The 22,530-nt window shown below is 39.3% G+C and overlaps 1 protein-coding gene across 1 annotated transcript; it reads left to right on the top strand.

Moving 5' to 3' along the window:
* Positions 1–55: 55 nt before the first annotated feature.
* On the top strand, positions 56–22,265 carry vps41 (VPS41 subunit of HOPS complex). Its single transcript, XM_039617573.1, has 28 exons — positions 56–245; positions 532–570; positions 6,115–6,222; positions 7,696–7,773; positions 10,474–10,548; positions 11,548–11,610; positions 11,700–11,765; positions 13,332–13,451; positions 13,537–13,683; positions 13,771–13,837; positions 15,018–15,115; positions 16,437–16,566; positions 16,702–16,817; positions 16,919–17,037; positions 17,402–17,483; positions 17,614–17,706; positions 17,792–17,919; positions 18,285–18,429; positions 18,529–18,570; positions 18,660–18,710; positions 18,795–18,932; positions 19,011–19,065; positions 19,143–19,283; positions 19,383–19,519; positions 21,470–21,569; positions 21,658–21,702; positions 21,796–21,875; positions 21,987–22,265. The coding sequence occupies exons 1-28, from the start codon at positions 225–227 to the stop codon at positions 22,065–22,067; spliced, it is 2,565 nt and encodes an 854-aa protein (XP_039473507.1). The 5' UTR covers positions 56–224; the 3' UTR covers positions 22,068–22,265.
* Positions 22,266–22,530: the final 265 nt, after the last annotated feature.

Here is a 22,530-nt window from a genome sequence, read left to right as displayed (position 1 = left end):
AATGACTTCATTACCCATAACGCCTTGATACTCGAATTGAAGTCATGTGATTTAGCTCATGACTGGAAGCAGATTTCGACAACAAATATCACTTTGCTGTCACGCAAAATCGGGTGTTTCTGAGATGAAACAAACCTTTATCGGAGATTTAACGGATATTTTTTAAAATATTTGTTAAAGTATTATAGCTGTTACCTTTGGATATATCGCTAAATAATATCACAATGGCGGAAGTGGAGGAGCAGGTAAGCTCAAATGCTAACGCTAGCTAGCTAAATGTTTCTGTTTTAAACGCACTTGCATCAAAAATGCATTCAAAGTGTGGCTGTGAGAGCTGTCAGCTGTGGTTTCATTTGATTTAGCTTCTCATCAAGCCATTCTCTAGCTTAGAAAGCTAACATTTTAGGTGCTAATTTAGCTTTGCAGTTGTTTGGTATGTATTTAATGTCTAAATAAATAGCCATGGCCTTTGAAACCATGCTTTAACATTAATATATTTTTTAAAGCAACCCAACATTTTTCTGCTTTTAGGTCAGTCATCCAAGTGAGGAAACCACAGATGAGTCTGAGGTAAGAATCAAAAATACCTCATCATTTTAGATCATCTAAGATGAATTTATATTAAGAAATCTTGATATATATTTAGAAAATAATAACAGGAAAAAATGGACTTGAATGTGTCATGCAGTTGCACCAGTATGTCAGTGTAGACATGCATCACCAATAATATACTGTCAGTGACAGAAGTGTTCATATTTCCGTCAGGTTTGGATGCTTTTTGAAATCTCTGCCTACTGAAGGGGCTGTAATACATAACATAGCCTTTATCAGCACAGCTTGATCCCTAAAGGATCTTTGTCAGGTTCTGAGAGGTGTCAAACACTCATGAATTACATATAGCTTTCCAGATCCATCAATATTATGACTGAACTCTGGCATGTTACAGTACACCTGTGCTTCGGAGGATCTCACATGGGCTGAATAAAATATAACATTACACATCACGCTGACAGGAAGGAGAATTTTTCTTCATAGGTAGCAGAGGATGGAATCATATATAAGATATATGCTGCATTTTGGACACCTGCACCTTTCTCAAGCTACTATTTTTTTTTCTCAAGAAAATAAACCAGACTTGTAAATAGTGGTCTGTCTGTGCACCATGTGTTCAGTAGTCATGGACAAACACTCACTGGACTGTGGGATTGCAAGTCTCCTCTGAGTGGCTGCTGCAAACAGGTGATTATTTGCTTACAATATTGCAATATACTGTAGCTGGCTGCTGTTGTTACCAGCTTGACAGCAGCCTCGCTAGATGAAGGCAGCGAGGGGCTGTTTGCTCTACACTCTACTAACAGAAGAGATGAGCAGGGTAACAATTTGTCTGAGCAGTGGCTCTGGAAAGTCACAGGCATTCTCTTCATCAACATCATGATTTGGTTAGATTAGTCTGATTTGTAATAACATAATACAATAATAAGCCTGATTTGTAAGTGCTTTTTAGTATGCTCAGTGGATCAAACCCTTAAAACGATAGATTTAAGCAACATATTAGTCGACTGATTGCACCAATTTCCCCCTCTTTCTGCCTCAAACAAACTAACATGGTTAGATTTAACAGCTACAGCGTTCCCCTTAAAAGCAGACAAATGGGCGAGTCTTGCTTGAACCTTGAACATTAAGCTAGATGATGACACGAGGAGTCTCATTTAGCTCAGCTGTCAGTAGATGGAGAATATGGCAAAAATGGTTACAAATCAAAAGAAACCCCAGCAGCTGACAAACGAAAGGGTGAGTTCCATAAAAGCCTGTCAAAAAATGTACTTTTGTGGTCCCGAAAAGCACATAAAAGGTAGAGAATGAAGGGTAATAAATGGAAGAAAAGACATCATGCATTGTATTTTTAGCAACTTGCTGGACCACTATAAGGCTCTAAGTGCTCTACATGATTCTGCCACTCCTTTAGAAGCAAATGAAATGGTTTAATGCATATTTTAGCTTAGCTTACTTTAGTTTTATTCAGTCATCACATATTGCACAGACAGTGTAAACAGCACACAATAAATCAGGATCTCTGCACCATGTAGTGACTGAACAGAGTCAGGCAGAAGCAACGCTTCTGTAAGCCTAGACTGCGGTCTTTTAATTCCAGAATTAATGGGAACAACATAATCGTTCACACCCTCAAGTGTCAATAATTGATGATGTCTTTGTGCTACTGTTGGAAAAGAAAAAGCAAATTAATTAAATTCATTTTAGCAATTTTCTATAATTTAACCTCAACACTAGAAGTTCACTTTGAGTACCAAAATCTAAAAGCTAATTTGTTAAACAGCATTATGGACACACTTTAATTTTATGGACAAAGGACCAAGCTGATGTCAGCTGGGAAAACAGTTTAAGCAAAGTTTTTATAGCATGTTATATGCTGGTTTCATAAACGTAGGTCTTTGAACATGACCCATGCAAATCAGGAGTTTGGTGTGAGTGCCACCACCATGCGTGCTAGGATTGAAATTCATAAATGCAATTAAGTTAAATATAGCTGTTGATAACAGCATCAAGACAGCCACTGTTAATATACTGCAGGTTGCAAGACCGACAGGAAATGATGGTGTATGAATTTGACAAGTCTATTACTGAATTTGGGATCCTGGGAAGTATAAAGCTGCCACTAATGCTATGATCAGGATAAAGGTATGATCTCCAGTTATTTGAAAACAAGAACAGTCCTGCAAAAAAATGGACAAAGCAAAGTTAGAAAACATTGGTTTCAGAGCTGTAAAGAAATGGCTTTAATTCAAACCAAGTGGACTGAAACAAGCAAATATAATGATGGGAAAAAAAATGATTACCAGACTCCTGATTTTGTTTGATATAGGCAGGAACCCATGCAAGCACTGAAACATACAAGGTGTGCTTAACTAGGGTATATGATAATGTTAACTTTGTGTATTTTATCCTGTACATGCCCAGGTGTGACATGTATAGCTCAGTAGTTTGTGTCTAAATGCTACGTTTCTGAATGCCATAATTCATCAGAGATCATATTTTTAAATGTAAATTGATAGTTGATATATGGCAGTTGTAAAACTGTTATTACTGTGTAACAGTGTGTCATAAGCACCTTGTCCTGAAAAGAAGAAAAAAACTTCTTTTAGTGATATTTTTTCCCTTCTTAATCAACCGGAAAGAAACAAAACAAACTTTTATGGACAGCAAATGAGTGACTTTGGTTTGAATATTGTTTGCATTATTTTAAATAAACTGAATCATTCAGTGGATCAGTGTGAACCTAATAACCAGCCGTGTTAATAATGCATGTGGCTGTTTTCTGTATTAATGGATTGAATTTGTGATGTTTTAAAGGTCAGTTCTCGCAATAAGAAATGTGAGGAAGTGAGCGATATGTTACGTAGTCTTTTAATATACCCAGTTGATTATTGTTAATATCTTTTATTGTTGTTAACATACAAAAAATGATAACGAAAAACCTGTAACAGTGCGTCTTCTCTATCATAATTTATGATCAAGCACAACGCCTAGAAGCAGAAATACTCAGTGAGGTGGTTTTATAATCTAGCTGGAGAGCACTGTGTATGGTCTGCTGTGTTGTTTAGCTGTGTTGAGTTGACTTTAAAGGCTGCAGCATGTGATTAATATAATTTTTATATGTATTATGTGTTGATCTTTCCCTTACTTTGCCACCTATGTGTAAACTGTGTTTATGACACTTGATGATTTGTTGTTTGTCTTAATAATACAGGGTACACGCCTTCGTTTCTCCAACTAGTGTGGTCCTCGCTGTGCAGTATATTTAAAGCTGAATGTTTCCCTTCATGCTCTATTTTAACAGCCAATACTAAAAGAAAATGGCAAAAATGGTTACAACATCAAGGCCAGCTGAGTAGTTGACAAAACAAAGAGCAACTTACAAGAGATGGCAAAAGTTTTAAAATGGGTAGTTTCTCTGTGGGGATGAAGTTTGCCTTTGTTGTTTGATACGCCTTTGAAACCCGTGACAAATGCCCTCGCATCAGAAATCTCACAACCAGAATACACAGGAAATAGCCTAGATATGGCGTTGTTGAGTGGGAAAGGATTGTTTTTGAAAATAACATTTTTTCCACGCTATTGTCCCCCACCTCCAACCCAGTAGCACATAATGGCAGACAATGTTTTGAGTTGATGCACCCTCTGGGCAGCCACAGACTGTGCAGCATTGGTTATAAACTGAATTATGAGTAATATTCAGGCTGTGACTGGCCGCAAATGTTGACTCAGGCTGGAAAGTGTAACACAGTATAATACCTTAAGTTTGCTTTATGAAAAGACTATAAATTCATGTATTTCACTGGGGATGAACAGTGTCATGAAAAGATGTTGCTTTTATTGTTTTATCAAGCATTTCATGCAAGGTGATGGAAATTTTGTCTTTGTGCATACATCCCTCTATACACATATGTTCATGTACACAGGCTTCAAAAATGGATTAATCACAGTTATTGGAGACTGAAAGCTGCAATAAATGCTGCTGTAAGGAACCCCAGTTATGTTTATACAGTAAATTTGTGCATTACCTGCATATTAGAAATGGATAAATAGCAATGAATTAAATTAGATAGGTTAAAGTAAAACTGCCAAACATTTGGCAATTTTGTCTGCTTTTAGGTTCTCAAATGTGAGGATCTTATTCATCATTTCATCATTAAGTATAATGTAATTCAGTGATTTAAATAGCTGTTGTAATAGTGTTGTAATATTTTTTTTAACTGTTTTCTCACTTTTGATGAACAGAATAATAATTCAAAGTAGAAAAACCTGATTGGTCTACAATAGAAATTATGGCTGTTTGTGTCATTTTATTGTTGTTTATTCCTCCAATTGCACCAGGGGAAAAGGAATAAAAGGAAATGCTCTTTATAATAAATAAAAAAACATCATTCAACTCTTTATCTCAGTGTCTTTGAAGGGTTAGGTTAATATAACCCTATTTGTTGATTTGCCATACTGTCAGCAAGGCTTGAAATGGCATATAATGATAATAAGATGTTTATAGTGAGATAATGATGTGTGGGCAAGAATATCAGAGCATCTCTATTTTAAATGAATATTTTATTATTTTCAAATTGAGTGAAGATGAATATGTTTCCATGTTCTCATCGTCTCATTCAGCTTTTAGGAATTCATGCAAAAACTAATAATTTGCAGCAATTTGTTGATCGGCTGTTAGTACTGCATTATGACAAGTGTGATAAGTGATAAACTCCAATTCTGATCAGTTTAGAAAAACATTAAGCAGGGATGTCACAATACTAGAAAGTGAGTAGTTCCAATACAAAATGTGTTTAATGATTCTCAATGCCGTGGTGAAAATAAAAACAAAATTATTATTCCATTTACTTAAACATAAACTGCTTTATAAAAAGTCATTTCAAATTGTGTTGGCAGGTGATTTGCAGCCTTTGTATATACACAGACTACTATATCTATTTCATTTTATTTGTATCTTCTGAGAAGCACAGGTAAATTCACTGACCTTTAAGTGATTTTGCTTACATTAGTCACATCACAATAACCAAAACCAAAAGTATTTAACCATTCTTGGTGCCCTCTTGATTGTTTTTGTAACAATGACATTCACTGTTTCTCATAAAAACAAGCTCAATTTGTCTTCTAGAGTAATGATGTGTTTCTCCTTCTCTGTTATCTTAGTTCACACATCACTGCATTTGTTTTCTGTCAAAAAGGATAAAACTGGTGTAAAATGGTCTTTTTGTCTGTTGGTATTGTGGTGCACATCTTTTTATACCCTTTTGTGTGCTTGCATAAAAAAAAGATGCAAATCAGGGACTCGTGTGTAAAAACGTTGCTCCATAGAGCCCCTAGTGGTCAAAAACTAAATAAGGCACCTTTAAAGATGTAGCGTTGGATAAATAGGAAGTTTTGTCATATTTTGTAGAACGTGTTTCATAAAAATCTGATTTTGATTTACAACATCAGGTTAGGTGAAGATTTTGCATATTTCTGTTCACTGCAGTGATGATTTGGGGGATTTTAGGGAACAAGAATAACAGTTGGAAAATATTATTAAGAGACTGCTTTCTTCACCAGGAGGAGGACAGCGAGGAGGAGCCCAAGCTGAAGTATGAGAGGCTCTCCAACGGGATGACAGAAATTCTCCAGAACGATGCAGCCAGCTGTATGACCGTCCATGACAAGGTAGAGGTTATGATCCACCACCCGCAGGGGCATTTCCGTGTCAGGTTCACCCATCTCACGCAGACATTTCACATTGTTTAGGTACACATTTGAGAGATGTCAGCTTCAAAGTTGGATTTCTTCCCTTCTGTTGAATCTATAAAGGCAGACCCATTATTTTCTCACCTTCCCCTGCTTTTCCCTCTCAGGGAGGTGAATCAGAAGGCATCAGGCACCATTGTCTTCTCCTCTTTTTATTCCCACTCTTACATATTTTTTGCTCCTCGTCTCCCTTTGTTTTTTAAGAGGGCCACTCTCGGCGAGATGGTTAATCATCGTGGCACCAGCGGCACACTTGCACGCCTGAGCAGAGCAAAAGTCATACCCAGTTATGTCTCCTCACCTGATGTTTTATTAACCACTATTGATGTTCGTGTATTTATTTGTACTTTGAGAATTCAGTTCCCCCTTTTTTTCTTCTTTTAACCTAAAAACAGCAACTGTGCCACAGAGAGACAGGGACTGCTTTGCTGAAAATTTAAATTTGATCTGACTTGTCTTTCTTGGGATTTCTATGCTTATGTACTTTTTGCCATCCAGCTACCTGTGTGGTCACACCACCACCACCACCACCACCCTCCCCCACCCTCCTCTTCTGTGGCAAACTCCCACAACCCTAAAAGCCACCGACAGCACATACTGCCTTATGTTGCCTCATATTTTAAGTGTCTGAATCGGAATTTCATTTGAACAATTCCATTCTGATAAATCCCTTTAAAAGTCGCTCCGCCTCACAAGGTTGAACCCTTTATTTATTTATTTTTGGTTATTTTATTTGGGGAGATTGCAGGGGCTCTGTCTGACATGCTCAGCTGTGCCTGTAAATATAAGCATTTCATTATAGACTGCACTGAAGCATGCTGGCCTCGCCGCACATCCACATGCTGGTCTAGAAGGGAGGGGGATTAGGAGGAGGGCATGGAGCAGGGGCTGGGGTGGAAGAACACACACTTAATCTAATGCCAAAGCCCCCGGTTTCTATAATTTTTTTGTCCCAGTGGACTCGTGTACACACTCGCACGCACACATACATATGCACACGTGCGCTTCTGCTGAAGCACAAAACACGGAAACCAGTTGCTGCTCAGTAGAAATAATAGCCTTGTGCTGGGCAGGGAGGTGATTGGGTTGCATGGGAAGAAGTCAGATGTACAGTGCATTTATTATGCTTAAGCATTTTAATTTGAGGGGGAAAAAAATGCCATTTCACACTGTCTGCTTTAATAAATAGGGCTTTTCCACCCCCTGCAATTTCACAGTTTTGCCTCCAAGCCCACCCAATCCCCACTTTGCCCATGCCACTGCAGATCCAGGAAATATTTTTTTTATCCTCTCCCACAGCCGTCATAAACACAAGACTTTTTTTTCTGGAAAATCTGGAATTGATTTCAGGTGTCTTCTGGTTTAATTTACATTACATTTGTCTCCTTTCAGTTTCTCGCCTTAGGTACTCATTTTGGAAAGGTCTTCCTATTGGACATCCAAGGAAATATTACTCAGAAGTTTGAAATTGTGAGTACATTAAAATGCTTTGGGTTACGTTAACCAATTACTTGCATGAAAAACATTTTTTAGCCTTGTTAGCTCAGTGGATGCAATGAGAGTCCGCTGTTTATGTTACTAGCTACATTATATTGTTGTTCTGACATGTTTATCAGTTGGCAGTCATGGTCCCGAGAGGAAAAGTTTTAATAACGCTGAGGTTTCCGTAACTTTAACCTTTCATCCAGTGATGTCATCAGTTCGAAATCTGAATTTACTTTCTTGTGTAACTAAATACCTGGAAAATCAAAGTGATACTCATCTGCTGTACTTGGAATTCAATTCTATTTTTACTCCAAGACATATTAAACCCATGAAATAAAGAAAAGAGCCAAAAAACAAACATACTAAAATAAAGTTAAAGAAAAAACATGTCAGAAGGCAAGAGCCATAGCCTGTATATTAAAGACAGGCAAAGTCACTTTGACGTCACCTTTTGGTTGGTGAAGTCTGATTTTTGAAACTTCAAACTGAGCATTTTGGCCATTGCCATTTTATACTTAATGTACAGTACTGCAGTAAATTTACTGCCAGGCTACAGCATCACTTCATACCCTACACAGTAGCATACGAAAACCTGCTTTTGGTAATGAAAAAAAATTGTTTTGCCAGGCTGAGCCAAATCAAAATTTCAGGTTATTATCTCAATTTTAAGCTTATTTCATCAGAAGTTTGAATTAGTTAATTGAAAAAAACACACATTTGTGACAATAATACAAAGCTTTGACTTCTGCATGGAAAAAGTGTTTTTTGATTAGTGGAAACAAGATTGCATATAGCTTGACCTGCACATTGTCAGAAATCTGACTACAAGTTGCAGTGATGCAAACCTCTACATTTGTAATTGGTCTGTTTGGTACTAATATCTAGTATAAACACAGTATTTTGATTAGCACAAGGATAATACCTGTGGGAAACAAAATTTAGTAGATTGTTGTGTCTAGCTTGCTCATTATGCTAATAAAATAGCTAGTTTCCTGCTAGCGTAGACAGTTGTTTTATTACGAGCTCTGAGAGTATGTGTTTAGACTAAAGTCTTGAGTCCTTCATGCATTTCCTAACCTGTTGCAGCTCCAACATTTTAGGCATCTGCTGTTTAAGATGTATTAGCTCCAACATGCTCAGCTCAGTTTTAGCCATGAGTCATGCACACCAGCACACATCAATGTGTAATGCAGAGACATCACCACTAGTAATTCAAAGCAGCGCTATAAATTTTCCTTTAGCTTTTTAAAGCACGTAAGAAACATGGATGTTCCAGAGTAATCGAGTACCCTGCACACTTAATAACAAAATAAGCGCGTTCTGCTTTGTTATCATTTTTGACCCTGAGAGGAGCCAGAGTTTACAGAAGAACATCATTAGCTAATAAATAAGATAGGAAACTGACAAATTAAACCACAAACTCATCATGAAAGTGTTTACTGAGGTCACAGCTCGAGGAAGCTGACGGCTGGATAACATAGGTTTTTGCAACCCCATTTTTAGCCATTGTTTTTAGTTCTGCTGTCTTCAGAAACTGTATTTTGTTATATGAATGACACAGAAAGCTTTAGTAGTGAGACAGACAGTGCTGTGGTCAAGACTGATACTGCTGTTAAATCATTGAAGGTCTAAGTGGAGTATGTATGGAATCATAATTTCATGGTAAAGCTAAACACTGAGTCGAAAACCACAACTGGCTGATCAGATACCCAAAGAGGTTTTTTTTTTTTTCATTGTAAAAATGCAATTCTCCTCCTGGCTGATGAAACTTTTATATTCCTGAAAAAAATACCTAACAGTCAACAGTGTTAACTCGGGCCCTGCAGACAAAATAATACAGTTTAGATCCCATGTGGAAGCAAAAGGAGATATTTTGAGATTTCACGTAGTACCCTGAAGGAAGATTTCACACCCAGAAATGAGCTTGCCTCTCTCTAATTTACTCCTACTATTTTACTACATTACTTCCACTGATCTGGAGGGAATGAACTCTGAACAATAATTTAATTTACAAGTCAAAAAAACAAAACCAAAAAAAAACCCCAAACAAAACAAAAAACAAAAACTCAGTAATCAGGGCTGATTTGGTAGGCAGGGAGGAGTGGGTTTACATTACTGTACCTGCACTCGTGTTTTCAAATGTCGTGCGCCTGCTGAGCATGTTGATTCAAGTGCTACTTACCAGAGAAACTTACTGCCAGTTTTTAAAAAAATCATAACTCGAAACAGGGAGGTTGTTTCACAGAACAGGAGAGACACAGCTGTGCTCTAGCTGTTGGATTTAATATGATTACCAAATAGCTGAAGCAACTGCTTTGGAAAAATTGGAAATCTATGATAAGCAAAACAACTTCTTTCCTCTTCGAGTCTACACCGAGGCACCGTCTTCACTTTAGGGACGTTTTTAAAGTAACATTTGCTGTAATTTATGCCATTTAGTTGATCCTTTTATCTTAAGAGCCCTAAATTTAAAAGCATCCGCAGCAGAGGGACCCCTAACATTTTCAGTATTAATGCACTCTCTATGCATTGACACATATGGGACCATGCATCCATTGCCTTTTTTTCTTTTTCCTGGCATTTCACTTAGTTGGGGTAAAATGTCAGCTAGCAACATTTGGCCATCCACTATGATACTCGCCCACCTCTTTAAAAAAACGATGCCGTGATATTGTGTCTCCGCAGAGTTCAGTGAAGATCAACCAGATCAGTCTGGATGAAAGTGGAGAGCATGTGGGCATCTGCTCCGAGGATGGGAAGGTGAGATCTCTCCACTCATCACCGCTGGCTACTGATCTCTGGGCCTGCAGCAAAAAATGAAATCACCAATCAGTGCTTCTCATCTTTCATAATTCATCCTCTGATTCATATAAACTCACCTTATCAGCCTGAAACTTTATCATAATGATTTGGAACTAGCGGCGAATTTTTAGACGGCACTTCTTCCGCACTCGGTGCATTAACCTGGAGTTTTATCTTCTCCATATCTACACATAAGCCCCATATTTTTTTCATGATGCGGGAATTTATAAAAAGCTTGTAACAATTTTGAAGAGTGGGGAGGGGTGGGAGGGAAGGATTGCACTCAGAGCCGTTGAGCTGTCAGTCAGCCATCAGCCCATCTATGGATACCCTCTCCATGTTCTCCACCTTGCTGTTATCTTGTCTCTTCTCATCATTACCACCATCCTTCATGGATTTTGCAGTCAAGATATGCTCTCTGATATCGCCCTCCCCCTGCTTCCAGCACTCTGGTGGCAAAAACAAGATCTTGTCGCGCAAAAAAAGTGGAGCAGACAATTAAAATCAATGCTATAGCAATTGTTTGCCCTCACCAATTCAGCTGGCTGATAATCCTTTGAAATCTAACTTAATCCTTAACCACTGCTGCGGTTCAAGAGATGAGATAGCGTCAGAGTTTTATATTATTTCCCCATCTTTTTTTGGTGGTGGTGGGGGGGCTTCAGGTAGAGGAAAAGTGGGCGTCATGTACTCTAATGGTACATTAAAGGCTACTGTAGCCAACTGAGGCTGTGGTCAGTCCACGATTAGAATTTCTGCTGTAAACCCTGCAGGGTTCGAAGAATCAACTGGCCCCACTAATTGGTGACCCAGCGGAGAAGTAGGGAGCCAATCAAAAGTCTTTTCTGACCACACTTCCCCCCGCTGGCCTCAGATAGTTGCAGAGGCAGCAATTAAAGGAGAAATTTTGAGTTATTCACCTTTGCTTGCTGTTCTGCTGCACCGTCTCTGTTCCAGGTTCAAGTATTCGGCCTCTACACAAGAGAGGGCTTCCACGAGAACTTTGACTGTCCCATCAAAGTAAGTTTTTCTGCAGACTTGCAGTGTTATAGGATGGAAAAGAGAATGAAGAGATTTCGCTTTTCTAAACTGTTAAACGTTCTTCACAGGTGGTCGCATTACACCCTCAGTTCACCAGATCCAACTATAAGCAGTTTGTCACCGGGGGCAACAAGGTAGGTTTGAGTAGTACTTTTTACTCGTGCGCTTGTTACACGCAGTTTTTTTTTTTTTTTTAAACCGCCATTTTCAAGACATTTCCTGCTGCAATAATGCGTCCTGATTGTGTCCGGGTGAAACCGAATCCTGCACACCGTCTCGCTTTGGCTCGGCTGAGGGCGACGCGCAGGCCTTTGTCTGGTGTGAAAGGCTCTTACTTTTCTGTCTTTTCGCTGGAGTGCTCTCGGGAGAGCTGCCCATTTTCACAAAGTGCTGTTCGCTCAACAGTGTTTGAAAGGCAATGCTTCACAAGCACAGCAAATAGATGTCATTATCAAGAGGGTACATAGTCTTAGGATTTCCGGGCGCATACGGTGATCTCTCTCTGGAAGTTGCCTCCGCTGGGTATGTCATCGCAGAAGGTGAAAAGCATATTAGACATTAGATTTGTCATTTTCTGTTTTTTTTTCTTCATCTTTGAGGTAAAACCAGCTACCCTACTAGCGCTCGCCTATTACACTACTACAAGCTGCACCGATGTGGCGCCATTGCACAAACCACCTATAAATAAAGTGTGCTGACATTTATACAACAGGGGCGAGGAAAAACTTTTACCACAAAACTCCATTGTTAGTGTTACTTTGCCATTTTCTTTCAATTGGCGCTGATTTCTCTCAGTTCCAAGTTGTGAAGGCCTCCACAAGTTGCCTGTGATGAAAATCAATACCCCTCAACAGGAGCCACATCCTGTCAAAGGAAATTCAATTTTGTTTCCCCAGTTCTTTTGTCATATCATCTCTTTGTCGAGCAAACTGTTTATTAACATAGCCCAAATGTTGAATTAAAGAGCCTATACAAATTTCTCTCGGCCACCTTGGTAATAATATGCACTTTTGGGGGGCTTTTTGTATCACTTTATATAGTGAGAACCGCAACAATGCAGGGAATGTGAACGACTTTGTCCTCCACAGAAGGTGCGGTACAAGGCCTGAAAACTTAACTTAAGCTTTAATTCATGAAATAGCTCTCAGGGCCGTCAATGCCACATTGCATTGTGGTTAAAAACACACAAGCCACGCACATCACTCAAAGCTCTCTCGGAGCTTTCATAGCTTTTTCGAGACGGCACAAGAATAAAGACGGTGCACGCAAAAAGTAATGAACTTACTTATTCGTGTATCTTACACTGTTATCCACGGCGCCTTCAGTTAATGCCGTGTATCCATGTTATGATGAGAAGGATGTATTAAATCAGCGACACATTTTCAACACCATCTTCACAAACGATCTCGGCCATGTGGATGTTTAATGTTTTCGTCCACCAGTGGAGCTGGTGAAGCTTCTCCCTCAGGTTGACTCACGTTGAGCCATCCATCTTTATTTTCTTTGTGCTTAAATGCTCCAAAGTGGAATTAAGTCTGCACATGTGGAGTAAAATAGGGCTTTACTTCATGATTTTATCAGACATAGCTTCCTAACCGCTTGTTCCAGTATAATACACTGTTCATCTACTGCCCTCTGTAGGCTGGGGTGTAATATTGCACCCTTGAATTAAATGTCCTTACTTTTTTTCCCCCTTAAAGCTCCTTCTGTATGAGAGAAACTGGCTGAATCGCTGGAAGACTTCGGTTCTACATGAGGGCGAGGGAACAATCACTAATATCAAATGGAGAGCTAACCTGATTGCATGGGCCAACAATGTGGTGAGATCTCTGCGACAGTTAAACGAACCCCGGTCCTTCTGTATGCACGGCTTCGTATGCAAAAATGCTGCTTGTTTACCTTCAGGGAGTAAAAATATATGACATCAGCACAAAGCAGAGGATCACCAATGTGTTGAGGGATAATGTGAGTTTGAGGCCCGACATGTACCCGTGCAGCCTGTGCTGGAAGGACAACACCACTCTCATTGTCGGCTGGGGTTCTTCCATTAAGGTTTGCTTTGTTTCCTGCTCGTGTTAATATTAATCACAGGCGCCGGCTGTGGCGTGCCTTCAGTCTAATCTTCTTATTTCTCTTCAGATTTGTGCTGTGAAAGAGCGAAATCCAACTGAAATGAGAGACCTGCCCAGCCGCTATGTGGAAATAGGTACAGAGCACCCCATTTCGTCTTCCACATATGAGACCACTGAAAAATGTGCACACTCTGAGTCACAGAGTTAATGAAATCTGTGCACTGAGTAATATTTTTGCATAAGTTAGAGATTGCACACGTCCTCTGTGCCCCGTAATTTAGCTGTAATGTGACATATCATTGAAATCGTGTGGTCACGATATTGATCATCCTAGTTAATCCTATATTATTGATTGTTCTTCTGAGGAAAACTTCTGGCATTTATGTGCATTGTACTTTTACACATACCTCTCAGCTGAGCGTTGTTGCAGACCAAGAACACTCTCTCATGGTAATACTTCTCTCCGATGGCAGCAGCCTCTCTTCAGTTTTATCTTCTCGGTTCTTTTGTCATCTCTTTGTAAATCAATTTTTTTTATTAACATGGCCCAAATGCTGAATTAAAGAGCCTTCTCTTGGCGTCCTTGGTAATGTTAAGCGCCTTGAGATGACTGCAGTGAATTGGTGTTATATAAATTAAACTTAATTGAATTGAAAATGGAATATTAGGTACTTCTGTGGGGCTTTTTGTCTCAGTTTATATAGTGATGATTGTAAAAATTCAGGGAATGTGAATGACGTTGTTTCCCAAGGCCTGAAAACTTAAATTGCAGTTCATGCTCCTCTGGCAAGACAAAGGCTCACACTGCAAAAACTTTTCGGGAGTGGCTTGGTTTTAAAGCTTGGGGCTGATTGGGGCACAAAATATAGATGTAAATCTGATATTATGGGAAATTTCTACCACATCAACCGCAGAAGAAGGCAGTGCTGCAAGAAGAAAGGTTCCTGTTGTTCAGACAGCTTTAGATAAATTGAAATGGGGCTCGGGTTCAGTCTGTGCGTGCTGTTAAGATCCAAAAACAATGAAATGAAATAAATGCATTTCATCTCTCCTTTTTCTGCTTTCTAAAATCTTTAACTGAGAAACAAAAAAGTTTAATAGTTGCTTACTTTAGTAGTTGTAAAGCTAAAGGTTGCGTTATGCACGTATCCTTTTAAGTTCAATCGATGTATGAAAACAGAAGGACACTTACGTATAACTACACAATAATGCGAGACATTAAAGGGATGAAATATTTCACCTTGTACTTACTTGTTTTTCACTCACTTTCTTTACATGTGGATTGTTGAAGAAATGATCTTTTGTTTCTTTTAGTTTCTGCTTTTGAGACCGAGTTTTTCATCTGTGGGCTGGCACCGCTGGCAGATCAGCTGGTCACCCTGTTCTTTGTGAAGGAAAACTCTGATCAAATGGTAACAATAATATTTTTTTTTAACATACAAGAAAGTCAGTAAGTTGTTAGACATTTTTTTGTGCATCTTTGCGTCTGTCTATCATGACACTGGATTGTAAATGCAACAGTCAAGATGGAAGTGCATACTTTCAGCTTTAATTCAGTGGGTTTTCCAGAAAGGTTGTATTACTGTTTTATTCATAGTACCTAATTTTCAGAGTGACAGGGAGTTTCATTGCCAGGTGAGGCCTGTACCTCTCGTCACTCCATGAGAAATTAAGCAGATAAAGGATCTGTAGTTGATTCCAAGCGTTGCACTTTTATGTGGTATCTTTTTAGTGGAATTCTCAATATGAAGTCCAAAGATGTGTCAGAGTAAGTGGTCATCATTAGGCTAAAAAGCAAAAACCTTAATTAACTAAATTAACAATCTGGTTCATTCTTAAAAAGAAGGAATCCACTGTCCGGCTGAGCAGCACCAAAAGGCTGAGAGACCAAAGAAGACAACTAAAGTTGATGATAAGTTATTTCTATGGTTATGAAAAAGAACTTTGCAACATGCAACCATGTCAAAAACACTCTTGAGGCAATAGATGTGTCGTTGTCATGGTGTACCATCAAGAGACGCCTTCATGAATGTAAATATAGTGCATTTACACAAGGTGCAAACCACTGGTTACACTCAAGAAGAAGGCCAGATTAGACTTTGCTGGAAAATACCTGAAAGAGTCATGAAAAAAAAAATTGGACGGATGAAATCAAGATGAACTTTGACCAAAATGATGGGAAGAGAAACAACTTATGATCTGAAGCATACCAGATCATCTGTGCAACATGGTGGAGGCAGTGTTGTGGCACAGGCATGTATGGCTGCCACTGGAACCAGGTCACTGGTGTTTATTGATAATGTGACTGCTGATAGAAGTAGCAGGATGAATTGTGAGGTGTACAGGACAACACTCTGTACTCAGATTTACTCAAATGCTGCAAAACTGATTGGAGAGAACTTCATATTGCAAATGGACAGCGGCCCAAAGCAAACTGCAAAAGCAGCCTTGCTTTTTTTGTAGTCTTTGACTACAAAGCATTTTCACCCAGGTGTTAAAAACAATCCTAATTTTTCCAATTATGTTACTGTTTTTTTACAATGACTATTGATTGTATGAAAATGGAGGGCTTTGTATAAAAATGGCTTCTAAAAAGTTAACTTCTAATCAGTTAATGCTAAACTTTTTGTTAAACTCTTAAATTAAAGCTGAAAGTCTGCAAAAGTGTGCACAACAAATGTGTAGTTGTCCAAAAACCTAAGTCGGATATAAAATCATTACCTATGTTCGCAGGATGAGGAGTTATGTGCGCGGCCTCGCCTCGACATCATCCAGCCTCTCCCCGAGAGCTGTGAGGAGATCTCTTCAGACGCGCTGACGGTGCGCAACTTCCAGGACAACGAGTGCAGAGACTACCGACTCGGTGAGACTATAAAATCTGCTCCCAGAGAAATGTCACGCTGCCTTTTACTGCAGCCTGATTTCATTATGCATCGATTATCAAATGTCAGCTGTAATGTGGGAGTACGCAGAGGAATAAATGTATTTTCATCAACAGAGCATTCAGAGGGAGAGTCACTCTTCTATATCATCAGTCCCAAAGACATCGTTGTGGCAAAGGAGCGAGACCAGGACGACCATATTGATTGGCTGGTCCAAAAGAAGAAATACGAGGTTTGTGTTGTTGAATTTCATGAGGGTTGCTAAAGGTTAACGGCTGCAAGGTCAGAGTTTGATTTTGTGTCCTGTTACTGCGCTTTTAACCATGACATCAGGAGGCGCTGATGGCCGCGGAGATTAGCTTCAAAAACATTAAGAGGCACGACGTTCAGAAGATTGGGATGGACTACATCAACCACTTAGTGGACACGGGAGACTATGACAGTGCTGCGAGGTAAGTCCCGCATGTTTGCAGATGAGCAGTGTTTGCGTGAGATATGTAAAGAACAAGATAATGTTTTAAAGAGCTCAACCAAAGAAAGTGCTTAAGTCCATCAGTGACTAATATATTGCTTTCAAATTTGGAGATGATCCCATAGAAACTAAAGCTTTTTCCTAATTTGTGTGACCTTGACCTTTGACTTAGAGCTTGAAGTATTACATACTAAAATGGTGTATCTTTATTCATATAATTGGACCACTTATGCTTTCTCTTCAAAGGGCCAAATGTAAAAAGCACAATATTCTTTTTATCATTTGAATGATTTAAGTGTTTGTTTTTTTTATTTAAATGTATTTATTTATTTACTTTGATTCAGAAAGTGTCAAAAGGTCCTTGGGAAAAACATGGAACTGTGGGAGAATGAAGTGTACAGGTTCAAGACCATTGGACAGCTCAAGGTAGGTTTTAACAGCTGTGCCTTGAAGGCACCACTAAAGTAGTTATAAAGTTGCAATGAAGTGCGACGCTTGCCCTGTGGAAAGTTATGTCTCTTATGCTGTATGTGGTGCCGCTTCTGTCATGTTTTAGGCCATCAGTCAGTATTTGCCAAGAGGAGATCTGCGTCTCAGACCAGCCATTTATGAAATGATCCTTCATGAATTCCTGAAAACTGACTATGAGGTAGGTTACACCCCCACCCGTTTGCAGTCTTGGCATGATGAACGTACGACGGCTGATAGTGTGTGCTGCTTTTTTGTCTGTAAAGGGTTTTGCCACCCTGATCCGGGAATGGCCGGGAGATCTTTATAATAACATGGCCATCGTTCAGGCTGTCACCGATCACCTGAAGAGGGATCCCACCAACAGCACGCTGCTCACCACGCTGGCTGAGTTGTGAGTGGTCTTAACTTGAACATTACTTCACCACTTGAGCATGTACGAGTGAAATTAATTAAATAAAAGATTGCATTATTTTTACCTTCGGTGTGGAGGTCTATATTTCTTACTGCCATTGTTTGTATTAATAACATATAGTATATGGAATGATATATGGGGATTGTAAATATCACCTTACTTTGGACCTCTGACCTCTTCTTCAAGGTCAAATTTTAAAAAATGTCTTTTATATTTTACGCTTTGCTTAAACTCCAACTGCCTTTGTTTATATTGGCAACATTTAGGAAATGATACTGGTATATGGGGATTTTGAATATCATGTTAAATTTGTTGTGAGTTGCTGGTGTTCAATGCTGTTTCAGGTACACCTACGACCAGCGATACGACAGAGCCTTAGAAATCTACCTGAGACTGAGGCACAAAGATGTTTACCAGCTGATCCACAAACACGACCTTTTCTCTTCCATTGAGGACAAGATCGTACTCCTCATGGACTTTGACAAAGAGGTAAAAAGTCATCACTGACTGAGGTCCCCTTTATTTGTTACTTATAATGTTGTTCTTATACATTTAAACCATTTAAATTGTATGACTTCATGTTGTCAGAAAGCTGTTGACATGCTTCTCGATAATGAAGACAAGATATCAGTAAGTACCTCTGAATTCTTTGAATCTTCTTTATCTTCCTGATTTAAACAAATAATTCTAAGTGACTGATTATGTTTTGACTCCAACAGATAGACAAGGTGGTGGAAGAACTAGCAGACAGGCCTGGACTTCTGCACGTGGTGAGTTATGTTTGAGCACCTTAGGTTACTGAATTGAACACAGATGTTATAACGCAGGGAGTTTGACCAGCCTTTTGCCCACAGTACCTCCATAAACTGTTCAAACGGGACCACCACAAAGGCCAAAAGTACCACGAGCGACAGATAGGCCTGTATGCCGAATATGACCGGCCAAATCTCCTACCTTTCCTGAGAGATAGCACCCACTGCCCTCTTGAAAAGGTATATGTCATCCAATCATAAATTCACGTCTTTAGAAGTGAAATTGGGTAACATAAGTCATTTTGTTGGCCTCCTTAGGCTCTTGAGATTTGCCAGCAGAGAAACTTTGTGGAGGAGACAGTTTTCCTGCTCAGTAAGTGTTGATTAATGATTAAGGTCCGTACTCTTATTTGAAAAGATAAGGAACCTAATCAGACATGTTTCTCTCAGGCAGGATGGGAAACTGTAGACGAGCCTTGCAGATGATCATGGAGGAGCTGGCAGATGTTGACAAAGCCATAGAGTTTGCTAAAGACCAGGATGACGCAGAGCTGTGGGATGATCTCATCTCTTACTCTATTGACAAACCACGTATGTCACCAAATCTCCTATCGAGTCAGCCATGGTAAACCTGTGCATCAATAAATCTGAACTTCAGTTATCTCTTGCTTTTTACTTTATTTACTCCAGCATTCATCACCGGTCTCCTCAATAATATCGGCACTCATGTTGATCCTATTCTGCTCATCCGACGCATAAAGGAAGGCATGGAGATCCCAAACCTCAGAGATTCCCTCGTGAAAATCCTTCATGACTACAATCTACAGGTCAGACATGCGTCCCAAAGATTAGCGTGAAATTTATCTTTAAGAAACCAGAAATAATTTCCACACCCTTCAGCCCCATGGGTCACATACAGCCCAGTTATATTTCAAGTGGGTGAGTCCAGTCAAACCATTGAAAAATAGCAAACAGAAAAACAGACCAAACTATATTTTCCTTTTTTAGTCTAAACAAGTGCAGTTTTATTTTGAAAATTTTCAAATTTACTGCGCCGTTTATAGGATGAAGGACATATGCTTTAATATCTTAAGAAATAAATGAAGGAAATTTCAACAGTTCTTCTGTTTGTCCACATTTTGTCAGTCTGCTTTCTCAAAAAACCACATTGCCACAACTCCTTGGCTTAACCATCTTACGTTGGTGTGATATGGAAAGCTGAAAGTAGTTCTGAAAAGAATGCAATCCATTCTTGACAACTCACATCACAGTGCTTCTTGGTGCAAACTACAGTATGTCCTCCTCACTGCATCTAGTCCGGATTAGACCCCTTGGTAGGGCAATCCTGATTTAAGATCCTATTGATCATTTAAAGCTTAAAACACAGTCCTTTTCAATAATATAGTTGGTTCTAAGTTCAAGGGACATGTACCGAGTATAAAGAGATATAAAACCAGAGAGACATTTTAAATATGTCTGAGTTAAGGTGCAGGCGTAGTCATTGGAGGTTTTAATAAACTGACTGACTGCAGTCCCATGAATAAGTACAGCCTGTAGAACCATGTTTAACATCAATATGTTGAAGTAATTGTTTTCTGTTTAACTTTACCAGTCTCTCACATCATTGTGCTTGCATTTTGACCCACTCTTCTTTATAGCGCTGTTCAGTTCATTAAAGTTTGTGGGCATTTGTTTATGCAGAGCTCTTTTAGGGTCTCACTGCAGCATTTCAGTCAGCTTGAAGTCTGGGCTTTGAGTGGGCCAATGCAACACTTTGATCCTTTTCTTTTTCAGCCATTCTCTTGTAGATTTGCTGCTGTGCTTGGGATCATTGTCGTGTTGCGTGACCCAGTTTCAGTTGAGCTTCAGCTGTCAGACAGTTGGCTTCACATTTGACTCTGGAATACTTTAGTTTACAGATGATTTCATGGTCAAACAATGACTGCAAGGTGCCCATGTGGTTGCAAAACAAACACAAATCATCACCTCTCCACCACCATGCTTGACAGCTGGTGTGACGGTTTCGTGTTGATATGTTGCGTTTGTGGTTTTTTTTGCCAAAACACGGTGCTGTGCATTATGACCAAACATCTCCAATTTGGTCTTGTCTGTCCAAAGGACTTTGCTCCAGAAGCCTTTGTTCAGATCCACATTTGCAAGCCTAAGCTATGCTGTCATGTTCTATGTAGAGAGAAGAGGTTTTCTCCTGGCATCCAGTCCAAACATACGTTTATGAACATTTAACACGCTAACAGAGGCCTGTAGAGTCTAAGATGTAGCTATTGGGTTTTTTGCTGTTTCTCTTGCTCTGTGGAGTGAATTTGCTGGGACATCCAGTCCTGGGGAGATTAGCAGCTGTGTTGAATGTTTTCCACTCACAGTAGAATGATGAATCTCAAATAGTTTGGAAATTGGTTTATAAACCTTCCCACACTGAACTTTAAGGTCATGATTTTTGATGTCTTTCCTCCTTGGCATTAACTTACATTAAGCATTAACACACCTGAATGCTCCAGACCGGCAAACTGCTCAAACCTCTGCTTCTATAGATATGCTCACACTCACTGATGATCAGTTAATCAAGTGAGTTTGATTAGCAGCACCTGGCTGCTCTCTCACCCTCTTAATTCAGTAAAGATGTATTTTCTTTTTCATATGACTATACTGTTAGAATTTAATTTTACCTCATTGGTGGGTGGTTTTAAATTGCTTAATTCGCCGATTTCTGTACCTCTCATCCTGTTTGTTGACAGCTCGTTTGATTTCTTGTTTCCAAGATTCTTTTAAGGGAAGGCTGCAAAAAGATCCTGGTGGCCGACTCCCTCTCCCTGCTCCAGAAGATGCATCGAACACAGATGAGAGGCGTCAGGGTTGATGGTGGGTGCGCTTTGGTGTTCGTGCAGCTCCTTTTGAGATTAGCTATATTAAACTGGACTCTTAAGAACGTTGCTGGTTTTCTTTTCAGAGGAGAACATTTGTGAGTCATGTCATACTTCAATTTTACCCTCAGGTGAGTCATGTAATGTAGGTGTATTCATCTGTTTTTAATGTTGTATTGCCTTTGAAAACTCTTCTTTGCCAATTTTTGCAACGTGTGTTTCAGACATGGCCAAAACCTTCAACGTGGTGGTGTTCCACTGCAGGCACATGTTTCATAAGGAGTGTTTGCCATCTTCAGGAACAGTAAGTGACATCTCTATATGCTGTATCACTCTTTAGACATTGGTGCTGGGGTATTTTGTCTGAGAAGCTCAAATATAACTTCCTGTAACTTTTCCCTCTTTCCTGTCTCAGATTCCTGGGTTGCAGTTTTGTAATATCTGCAGTGCGAAGAGACGAGGGCCGGGAAGTGGAATACTTGAGATGAAAAAGTAATGAATGGTGTACTTAGAGTCTTATTACTGAACTCTCATGTCAACTTAGCGCATTGGTCAATAAATATTACTTCCCTTCAGTCACTCTACTCTAAACTTGCAAAAATCATAAATATTTATGTTTGACTGTCTCTGTACATTTATGTCTAATGACTGCTTGCTTCTAATGTGTGTGTGATAACGTGTATGAAAATTAAAATGGAATTAAAGCAGTTTGTGGTTTGTGTCTGATAATTATACACATCTTCGTTAAAATCCACTTCAAGCTAATTGGGTAAAAATGTATTCAAAGGTAGAAGATGGCTGCCCCTCCCTGAGCCTGATTCTGCAGGACGTTTCTTCCTGTTAACAGGGAGTTTTTCCTTCCCACTGTCACCAAGTGCTTGCTAAAAAGCCTTGAGCTGAGTGCTGTTGTGATTTGGCACTATATAAATAGAGTTGAATTGAAAAGTAGAGGTTAAAAT

Source organism: Oreochromis aureus, linkage group 9 (genome assembly GCF_013358895.1).
Source record: "Oreochromis aureus strain Israel breed Guangdong linkage group 9, ZZ_aureus, whole genome shotgun sequence".
Lineage (NCBI taxonomy): Eukaryota > Metazoa > Chordata > Actinopteri > Cichliformes > Cichlidae > Oreochromis > Oreochromis aureus.
The sequence above is the reverse complement of the archived record's forward strand: the minus strand, read 5'-3'. Positions and strand labels throughout refer to the sequence as shown.

What these genes read in the sequence shown, in the direction of transcription:
- vps41 (XM_039617573.1), top strand. Translation starts at nt 225, where the DNA reads ATGGCGGAAGTGGAGGAGCAG. An exon ending in GTATGACCGTCCATGACAAG is followed by an intron (nt 6,223 to 7,695) that starts GTAGAGGTTATG and finishes GTCTCCTTTCAG; the next exon opens with TTTCTCGCCTTAGGTACTCA. An exon ending in TTGCATGGGCCAACAATGTG is followed by an intron (nt 13,452 to 13,536) that starts GTGAGATCTCTG and finishes GTTTACCTTCAG; the next exon opens with GGAGTAAAAATATATGACAT.